The 11,704-nt window shown below is 28.4% G+C and overlaps 1 protein-coding gene across 1 annotated transcript in view; it reads right to left on the reverse strand.

Annotated features, from left to right (window-relative positions):
- Window positions 1-2,256: 2,256 nt before the first annotated feature.
- LOC105620100 (odorant receptor 10a-like) overlaps window positions 2,257-11,704 on the reverse strand; it is an 11,580-nt gene continuing 2,132 nt past the window's right edge. Inside the window, exons 2-5 of the mRNA XM_012201607.1 lie at window positions 6,147-6,755; window positions 5,838-5,945; window positions 5,617-5,769; window positions 2,257-2,307 (exon numbers count right to left, since the gene is read on the reverse strand). Of these exons, the coding sequence (XP_012056997.1) occupies window positions 2,257-2,307; window positions 5,617-5,769; window positions 5,838-5,945; window positions 6,147-6,755 (921 nt within the window). The remainder of the gene's footprint in view (window positions 2,308-5,616; window positions 5,770-5,837; window positions 5,946-6,146; window positions 6,756-11,704) is intronic.

Genomic DNA, 11,704 nt, shown 5'->3' on the forward strand with positions numbered 1-11,704 from the left:
AATTTATTCATTACGAAACATATACGCATAGGGTTCATCTCTATCCGTCTTTATCATTGATAGATCGCAATAGAAATAAATAGGATGTCATTCACGAGCTATTAATGAAAGCGAAACGATTAGTATTAGTTTAACATACAAATGTATGTATAGTTTTAAAGATTATTGTAAGAGACTTTTCTATCCTTTACGAATAAGAATTCGAAAAAGTCAATTTGACAAATAAAATAATATTCTGATTAACTTATAATTACAAACAATAAATAAAATCATTTATTCTTTTACGCTTCTTTATTTGTTTAAGATTTATATAATATAATACATATTCTATTTTCAAATAATTTAATTTTTTTTTGCACGTAGAATATTCAAATCTTGCCAATTCTATTTTCTTAAATTTTGAATAATGAATTTTCCCAAAAAGAAAAAATAAATATTGTACTTTATATGAATGAAGGTAATGAATGAAGGAAGCTGGTATATGTGATTTTACAACAAATTCTAAATACATATGGCAAAATTAAATACTTTCTCTCATATCAGACAGTGCCTAAAAATTTTCCATTGTATCTAATGAGCACGGAGGATGGTAAAAAAGTTCGAATTTTAGTCCCTGTGAAATACTACCGAATTAAACTAATTATTTGGGAACCACCAATAAAATTGTAAAGATAGTTTTATATCCAATAAATGCAGAGGAAAGTAAATTTTTATGTTATATCTTAGTTTTCCTTTATAAGTTGAATTTTCATATACGCTAGATCGAATTTATCATGAATCGAATGTAATGTAAAGTTTCTTATAATGATTAATTGGTACATAAAGTTTTGAGTGCGAGCTTGGCGTAGCGCACGAGACTGCTATGTCAGAAATCCCGGGTTCGTTTCGAGGCAGAACCGAAAAACTTTTGCTCTTAGCTCCTCTCGGCAGGCAATGGCAAACCATCGAGAATATCTTTGCCAAGAAGACTTCTTTAACAAAAATCATTGTTCGGAATCGACGTTAAACAGTAAGTCCCATATGATTGTATACAATCAACGTGCGCATAATAGGCATATGAGAGATTTCATGCTCAGCCACGAACAATAGGATTGAAATGATGGAAGGTTTTGAAAGTCACTCATCATGAATCTGCTAAATGACATTATGGAAGTAGGAGATTTAAAACGGCGTCCTTAATGTAAAGTTTTATATTTAGATCACAGTAATCGAATTTTTTATCAAAATCAATCTGAGTGTGCTGTTTGAGACATGTTGACTATAAATTTATATTTAAATAGAAAAATTAATAAGCAAATCCAAAATGTTTGTGTTTGATTGAAGTCAAAATACACTTAATAAAATTCTTAATATACTTAATGAAAAAAGGGTGAATGTGCCATCCTTTGACATTCTTTATTGCACAGTGCTAAAGCAGAATTAAGAAAAAGTTAAAATAAAAAAAAAAATCTGAAATAATGATGAATATTAGACAGCTGTATGTAAATTTAATTATTTATTGTTAGCTATTTCTCATGATTACTTCGAGTACGCGCAGTAATGAAGGTGTAATGCATTTATTGTTTGTCTCTATCTGCAGGAGAAAACATCCAAGTATATAAGATGGAATGATTTTCTAAACTTCTAATGATTATCATAAAATTACGTTTTCATTTTTTTTTGTGTACTATCGATTTCATAGTTCTAAACTGGCTGATTTGTGTTTTACAGTATTGCTAGTTTAACTTGTTATAGCGATTCGAAGTTTATTATTCAATTTACAACTTTGTTTTTAAATTTACAATAAAATCAATTTTTTACAGATTGTTTTTATTTTTTATGAAAAGTTTTATTCAGTAAGTATACTTACCATTGAAATACGCATTATACTTATCATCAAAATATAATTTAGTAAAAAGTCATGCACTTTAAAACAAGTTATTCTAAAACGATTTAAAGGTGATATTGTAAATATCACTTTATTAAACGAATGAATAATTAAACTTTTTTCCAATTTTCTGAAAGCTTTCTTGCTAAGCTTTATCTCGCACATCAATTTTTATTTGAGAAGAGTGAAACGATGAAACGGACCAAATCATTATAATATACTATTGTTTAAATATAAATTCAATATTAAATATTAAACATGTAATAATAAAATAAATCTTAATAGATTACATTGATTGCATTTCTTTAAATTATATTAATAATACAATGACAACATGATGATTTTACGAATTTGTGGTTACAAAACATACGTAGTGTCCATCTCTATCTTTATTCGATAGATTGCAACAGGAAAAAATAGGACATTGTAGCGTTCACGGACTATTAATAAAAACAAAATAAATAGAATTAGATTAATATGTAAAGATAGTGCAGTTGTAAATATTATTAGTAATGTACAGAATTTTCTAAGCCTTGCAAAAAATAAAATTGCTAACAATTTGGAAAAATCAACTTCATACAAGATAATCTTCCAATTCTCTGATGAAAATAAAAATCAGATCATAAATCGAATGTAATGGGAGAGTAATAGAAGCGTAAACGAAACTTCTAGAAGGCGAAAATTGGAATAATAAAATTGTAAAGAAACATTTGCGCCAATTTTGAAGTTTCAGTTTTCATCTCCTAGAAGTTTCATTTATGTTTCTGTTATTTTCCCGTTACATTCTTACGCTGATTTTTATTTTTATCAGAGTCGACATAATTGGAATTTGAAATCTTGTAATTCTATATTTTTTTACTCGTTTTGGCTAAATTTTATAATGTGTAAATCGTATATATTTTAAAATAATTTTAACTTTTTTGCTCAAGTATTAAATTCAAATTTTTTGGAATTTGTATTTTTCTCAAGTTTTGAAGCTTTTATCTTATTTTACAAAAATAAGATATCGATGCTGTTTTAAAATAATGGTAGTGAATAAAACTGAAAGTGATTGGAAAGTTATAAGCTTTCGCTCGCAAGGGAACTTTGCGAAGGAAACTTTGTCAAATTATGATTTTAATGAAGCTTTGCATACATTAATAGAAATTTATAAAATATCAGAGGAAAGTTTTAAAAAATGAGCAATTTCATCGATTTCAATAACTTTGACATACATATATGTTATTCGTTAAAAAGATATTAACAAAAAAAGATTTCAAAAATAACTTCTTTTTTTTATTATATAGAATTTTATCTATTCTATTATATAGAATTTTGGTTTTTCAAATTCATCTATTTACATAAGCTATGTGCAAAAAAATTTCATAAAAATCTGAATTTGATACTTCACGGATATTTTTGTCAGATAAACTCGACTGATTACACAGTTCTATAAAAATTTTTTTCAAACCGAATATGACTAGTTATTTTCTGTAGTTCTTTAAATGGATAAATACTAAGCTAATTTTCAAATTATTCCATTATGTTATAATTTTGAGAAATTTAATTACAATTATAAAAATTAAAATTATAAAAAGATATATTTTTTACGTATTATAATTTTGATATGTGATGTATTCGTCGACATATTATAATATTGAACGGAGCATAGCATTGAAATCATTTGATAGAAAGAAGACTTGAATAATGTGTGGATAGAATACACTACTATTTTCTCTCTTGAAACAATTAAAATTCAAGCAATACAATAATAGTATGGAAGAGGGTTCCATGGTTTCATGCCTATACAGATGTCCCGCAATTTTTAGCAAAGTGCTCTTATGTAGATAGAATGGACTAAACTGATGACCCGAAAAGTCCTCTATCATTTTGCAATTTTCTCTCAATGGTTAATGAGATATTAATTTATGAAAATAGTCAAATTCATGCTAAATGCAAGCGCGTAGCGAAATAAGATCGCCCAGAGAAATGCACATTCTTTGTCGCTAGGCGTTTCGTTTACTAGTGATATTGACATTAATGTGATGACCTAATGACGACTAAACGCACACTTCACGGTCTCGCTTGCATACGGAATTTGATGGGAAACCAGGTTATTTTCATAGATTAATATCTTGTTAACCATTTCGAAAATTACAAAATGAGGACTTTTCGATTCAATTTAGTCCGCTCTGTCTACATAAAAGGCTTTGCCAAAAATTGTGGCTAATCTATATAATTTAATAAATGTATACTAAAATTTAAATCTGCGTTTCAATTTTTCTTCAACATCGGTACGAACTTTCCAATAGAACTTTAAAAGTCAAAAACTTCAAAAGTCAAAAAATCTTTAGTCAAAAATCAAATATAGAACAAGTGTGATTTTTTTCGAGAATCCAATTAGAACAACAAGTCATTATAATATCAAAATAATGTCAAAATTCTAAAATGATCATTAAAAGTCATTTTTTAATCATTTCCGATTAGATGATATCTTGTATGACGGTTGGGTTATTATAGACGGTTATTATAGACACAGTATAAGTACATACATATAGTATGGACACTAAGCGTCAACACCTTTGATGTAGTGGGTCCCAAGTCACATGATTCGCCGTCATGTTGTGGGTTGGAAAGGCGCTTAAATTTGATAAATTTGATTTTTTTTTTAATAAAGCTACAGAACGATTTTTCTAAAAAACAAAACACAATTTTCAGTCGTGTCACGAAAATTGTTTATAGCGAGTATATTTTTAAATCAGAATTATATAATAATTATGTTAACAAACTCATTATATAAAGATAATATTCACATTAATAATAATAATAATATTATTAAACAGTAATAAGTAAATTAAAAATAATAATTGAATATTATATATATAATTAATATATAATTAAATATTATGTGAAAATTGTAATTGAATATTTATGTATGAAAAAGTAACATATTGCATGAAAATTGTAATTAAATGAAGATATAATTTAATAATATTTGCACACACACACACACACACACACACACGCGCGCGCGCGCGCACAAATGCATTTATTATGAGAATACTTTATCGTATACAAATATAACATACATCTACACAATATAGCATCTATGAAAAAATTTGATTTAATTTTTTAGTAAAATTTAATTTTATTAACCCTTTATCCTCCTTTTCTCTTACAAATTAAAAAAAATTAAACTTTGTACGAATGACGTATCACGGCTCTCACCCGTGATACTCATATTTGGCTCGATTTCCTTACCACAAGTCTCGATATTGTAGACGAAAAGATTAATTATATTTTATGGAAAGGAGATCCAACTAACCTAACATGCAATTTCAACTTACTGAAGGCAGCCTATTTCTGATTAGAAATCAACGCATGCGCACTAAAAATTGGACAGTGAAAAAGTTCAGTGTCCATACTTTTTACACTTATACTGTTAGATCGCTGTATAGAGTTTTTATTTCTTATATAGAAATGGCATGGTTAATTTTTTTGCATGCTTATAGGCCATTTAGATTAATTCCGTTTAATTATAATAAAATTTCTTCAGCATGTCATATATTAATAAAACATATAAAATAATCTTTTTTTATAACTTTACTGAAAATTTTTCAAAATTGTGAGAATAATTTGAAAATCAGATTTACGTCCAAAGTTATATAGGAAATGAATAGGACTAGTCTGTTCTGATGATTTTTTTTATTGAACTGTATTATAATCGAAATACTTACATTAGTAAGCTATATAATATATATAATACTTACATTAGTAAACATGATTACATCGACGGGAGAAAAAAAAGCGTTTACAGTCATTGGTTTTTGCATCATTATTAGAATAATATTTGTCCTCATATGATGATCGAGACTAGAATTGGGCCATTTGCAAAAGTATATTCCTTTACGAAAATCCTCGCCCTAAATGTATTCAGAATGGTTAATTTAAAGTTATATAATAACCATTTTATCAGATTATAAAAACTTACCGCACTTGTGAGAACAGTGCCATGCCATGCGTATATAAATGTTTGAAGCAGTTTTATTACAGCATATACTAGAGACGCGGACACGTTGTAAAAATTATAGTCCGGTAACTATTATAAACGTTTAATAATTAATATTATATCAATGAATATTTGTATATTATGTGTGTAATACTATTAGCTGAGTGAAAAATTTGCAGACACAGTGCAGTCTTTGATTTTATATTTTGACAGATTACGATTGCATACAGCACATAGTAGATTAGGTACCGTCAAATAAATATAACATTTTGTAATAATGTGTTTACATACTGATATTAAGTCGTACATCAATGAGCAAAGAAGTACGGCATTAGTGACAATATGCCAAAAGACGATCGGTCCATAGATGTGCTCCAGCGTATTGCGACATTGCAGTAGTTTCTGATGTTTCACCACGCATGTTCTCAGAATATCCGAAAATTTCTCGGTGGGCAAAGGATTCGTGAGAGCGAAGGTCATGGCGCGTATTGTTGAGCTAAATTGATAAACATAAAAGCCAAAAGCACTGTCGACACCGCACGCCGTCATGGTGCTGAGTATTATTAGGCTTGTCTCATAAAATAGATGTAGATGATATAAAAAATTGTGGGGAATGGGCCAGAACCATCCCACTCCTCTGCTGAGCGGCAGAGTATAGTTCGTAGTTAAATGAAGGTAGAGAAGATTGTGGATTATAAAGATATACGTAGAACCAAAAAATGCAAATATTACTACTACCAGGATGACGAAATATGTATATGCCAGGATATATATTGTGCGTAGGGACGAAAATATTATCATCTGAATTTTTTCATTCTTCATTAGCTCCTCCTCGAAAAGATTATTCAGTGTCCGATGATAATTTATCAGAGAGTCACGATTTATCATGAAGGTTACCACCTTAAAAAAGACCAGAAATGCATATTTTTCCCGTGCAAAGATTGATGTAGTATCTTTAATTAAACGATTTTAAATTTGTAGAAGAGAAGGTGATATTATGGCCAGTGTAGATAGATATTGTGCCTCCTCCATTTAATATCTCCGCTAATATATAGCGAATTCTAATAATTATTTATGGAATTATTTGTTCAGCTCGTCGTTACACCGTGACACTAATATATTAATACTCAATAGTCAGCTTATTATTAGGAATACACTGAATATCCGGTATCCGGTATTATTCGGTACTTTTTTTATTATTCAACCGGATAATCGGATATCATTAGAATTCGGGAATATATCCAATTGAAATTTGATATCATTAAATTGTTGATTTTTTTATTATATAAATGTTCTAGAAATAAATATGCACATTCATGCTATAATACATTGTTGCAAAATTTTTTCCCTATAGGCTTTTTTTTTATTTAGAAAACACTTTCTCGGAATTTGGTCGGATATCCAGAAAATATTAGATATCCGACTAGAAGAAATTGCCGAATATTAATTATCCGATGTTACGTTCTGTCCGGATATCCAATATCCGGTATCCGATAATTTTAAGATCCGGTGTATCCCTACTTATTATAATGCATTTTTTCAAGTATTTCGAGTCATTTTTAAGATAGGATTTAATTACGCTTATATTTTCTCGTTTTTTTTAATTTAAGCATATTATTACACGTATATTTGAGTGTGTTGTTATTTAACACTTTATTTAATTGTATATATTTTGAGTTATGCAAATTTAAATAATAGTATGACATTTTGCTAATGCGGCCTTCTATGTGTATTGATTATTCTTACTTTTTTGAGATTTTTGTATTAAAATAATTATTTCATAATCGATTGTAGCTCTACTGTTAATCTATAATTTATATTACGTATACTATATTTGTAGTACTAAGATTTTTTAGTACTGATAATGAACAGCTTATATGCGGAAGTTATATGAATGTATGTATACATGTATTTATTTGCATACATTCTAAAATGTTTTTTACTTTTTTTGTTAATTTTGTTATCAAATAACTGTTTTCTAAACAAAACTAATTTTTTAAAGCTATTTTTATGGAAGGTCACACTACCCATGTTTTTCTTCGAGTCACTATGCAATGTCGCCACATTTTTATTAATAGAGTATTCTCTTTTATTAATAGAGTAATAAATAGTTCGATTTTGAGTCCATAATCGATTCAAGTCCAAGAACGTTTTAATGAATGTAATTATTAAGTTTTAAACTTAAATATTAATTATTAACTAAATTATTGTATAAAATATAAATGGAGTGCCATAATACCACTTTCTCCTCTAATTCGAAATTTCTTTTTTTTTCGAAACATGTTACAAAAGAATAATATTTATTGAAACAGTGTTTATAAAAAGATTAATCGATGCACCAGATAAATATTTTCTTTCTTATAAATTGTTTCTGTTGGAAATTTTTATTTTGTTTGATTTTATTAATCTAGATAAAATCTAGTCTTGATTTTAGTGGATTTTTTAATAAATGTTAACAAATGTACATAATATAATGTTAACAAATACATATAAGAATTTATTTTTAAAATAATTGAATAAATGTAATTTTGCAATCTGTGTGTGTTCTATGAAGTTTAATATGCATAAATATACTATATTATATTATATATGTACATTAATCTCTAGAGGATTGGAAGCCGATATATCGACTTTTGACGATTTAAATACATTTTTTTTAAATTTAATTTTTTTATAATATTTCAGTATCTCATACAAATAAATGATAGCGAAACGTTCTATCTGTAATGAAAGAAGAGGGAGGGGGGGGGGAGAGAAAATTAGCTTTAATCTTGCCGAAGCCTCTACCGAAGTCGTTACAGATAATTTTTAGTTGTACTGTTAAATCTAGTCGTACACTGTTAAATCTATAGTGTCAAATTGAACCTAATGTGAATCGCTACTGCTAATATATCATTATTTTTTATTAAACAATAATTAAATTTGACACTATATTGTGTTAAATTGACTCTCTATGCGTAGGTATTAGTTATTGTATAATATCAATATATAATCATTGTTTTAATATAAAATAACGAAATGATTGAGTAGGAGCAGTGGCGACTAGCATTAAATTAAATTTGATACTATAGATTTAATAATGTACACAATAGACACAAACTTTCTATGTTATTTCATGTTTGATGTAAATAATATTATTTTTTCATAAGAGCATAATTCACTCTTATATCTTAAAAATATATAATTTTATATTTTATTTTATATATAATTATATAAAATTATATAAAAATCAGGGTTGGATAGTAACTAGTTAAAATGTTAACAGTTAAAAAAACAGTTAAAAAGTTAATAACTTTTAACTTAACTTAGTTAGTTTTAAATGCATTAATTTTTAATTTAATTTTACTTTTAAACTTTAATTTATTAATTTTTTTAAATTAAAAATTTTTCTACCTCTCTTAATACTAATATTTTTTTTCTATAAAGTCTTAAATATTAGAGAATTAATTTAGAAAAAGTTCAATGATTTTATGAGAGACTCTATAATAAGAGTCACACGGTAGCCAGTTTTTATTAACTCGCTAGGTGTTGTTAATTTCCGCTTACATTTGAATCACACTAATTTTAGGTATCATAAATGTTATATTTCAGCAACATAAATATGAAATGAAGCTTAGATAAAGAATTGTTGTAGAACAATACTGCACATCCACCCATTTTCTAAATTTTTACATTTATCTTTGTAATAAATAATATCTAGTCGATGTAGTCGTAAACATGCATGAGCAGTCATTTTAAAAGAAAATTAGATAAAAGTTAAAGAAAGAGAAATAATGCAAACTTTTCTCTTTTGCAAGATTTTACAAAAATGTCTTGTAATGTGACTCTTATTATATATAAGTAACTTACATGTGAATATAAAATTAAATTTACCTAATAATCTATATTTGTAAGCGTTATTTAAAATAATCTCGTTATAAGAAAAATTAGGATTCTGATCTCAAAAATAATTTTTTTTAATTAACTTTTTTCTTAACTTAAATTAATTTAATCTTAACTTTTACTAAATTAATTCTTTTCTTCAATTTTTAACTTAATTTTAATAATTTTATAAGCCATTAACTTTAATTTAATTTAGTTTAAAAAAAACATTAACTTACCCAACCCTGATAAAAATATACCAGGTATGTAAATATGAAACCGGAATTTTTTTATAGAAAATACACGTTTATGGCATGAAAATGATAAAAAATATTTTATTCGAAGTATTGCCCATCGGTAGCTATACATTTTTTCCATCTGTTTGACAATTTGTGGATGCCACGTCAAAAAAATTGTTGTTCTTTTGAGCCAAACCAGTCATTTAGCCATTTTCGTACATCTTCGTAAGAAGTGAAGCACTGCTGAGCAAATGCGTGTCCCATCGATGCAAATAAGTGGTAATCGGACGGAGCCAAGTTTGATGAGTAAGCCGCATGCGAAAGTATTTCCCAACCAAATGCCTCAATCGTTTCCTTGACAGTTTTGCTGTGTGTGATGGTGCATTATCATGAAGCAAAATCACTTTGTGTTGCCTTTTTTGATATTCCGGTCGTTTTTCACACAAAGCTTGATTCAAATTGATCATTTGATGTCGGTTCAGTATTAACGATTCGGTCGGTTCAGTATTAACGATTTCGCCAGGTTTTAGCAGTTCATAATAGATCACACCTTTCTGATCCCACCAAACACACAGCATTCCGTCCATAGCGATTTGGCCTTGAAATCAATGTCGATGGTTCGAGTGGAGTTACCCATGATTTTTTATGCTTTTTCAAAATCCACTTTTCATCGCCAGTCACAATTCGATGGAGAAATGACTTTCTTTTGTACCTGGCGAGCAGCATTTCGCAAGTGGTTTTTCGATTTTCCTGCTGTCTTTCATTCAGTTCATGTGGAACCCATTTTCCCATCTTCTGGATCTTTCCCATGGATTTCAAACGTATGGAGACGGCTTCTCGTGTCACATTCAATTGATTCGCGAGTTGTTGTTAAGTTTGAGCGTCATCCTCATCCAACAATGTTTGCAATTCGTTGTCTTTAAACTTTTTCGGTGGTTTTCCACGTTCTTCGTTTCTCACATCAAAATCGCCACTTTTGAATTTTTTAAACACTCAAAGTACTGTAATTTACCAAGAGCATGTTCATCATAAGCTTCGATAAGCATTTGATTCTGCAGCAGTTTTCTTCAAATGGTAACAGAAAATCAATGGTGTCCGCGAATCGTAGTTTCCAGGCAAAACATGTTCAACGCTATTACAAACTGTATTGTTGTATGAAAGTTGTATTGTTGTGAGTTGAAAATCTTTGTCAGATATCAGAACAAGAAAATGGCGCCGTCTGACGGCAGCTACATTGATAACTATGGCCATCTATTGCTAAATTTCGGTTTCATATTTATATACCTGGTAAATGAACATATTTTAGGTAAATATTGAAAACAACGAATCTGCTCCAATGTCTTTGACATATGTTGTCAAGGAGTTATAACCCTGAAGGACTTCCGACAGGTTGTAATTGGCGGTCGTCTTTCGTTAAAAAGTTACAAACAAAAGAAATTTGAAAAATGGTGTTTCTTTTCTATTATATAAAAAGAAATTTTCTGCTTCAAAGTATATTTTACAACTTTCCATGCGAAGAGCGACTCACCTCCTCTCTGAGAGTCACTTCGCATGCAAAGTTATAAAATATACTTTAAAGCAGAAGTGGTGAGAGCTTTGCGTGAAAGTCGTGCGCCCCTAAGCAGGAGGGAAGATGGGGTGAGAGTCGCTTCGCGTGAAAAGTTGTAAAATATATTTTAAAGCAGAAAATTTCTGTTTTATATATTGGGAGTACAAATTAGTTCGGTCCGTTTTTTGTGTTCATAAAAA

This window comes from Atta cephalotes, assembly GCF_000143395.1.
Source record: "Atta cephalotes unplaced genomic scaffold scaffold00024, whole genome shotgun sequence".
Taxonomy (NCBI): domain Eukaryota; kingdom Metazoa; phylum Arthropoda; class Insecta; order Hymenoptera; family Formicidae; genus Atta; species Atta cephalotes.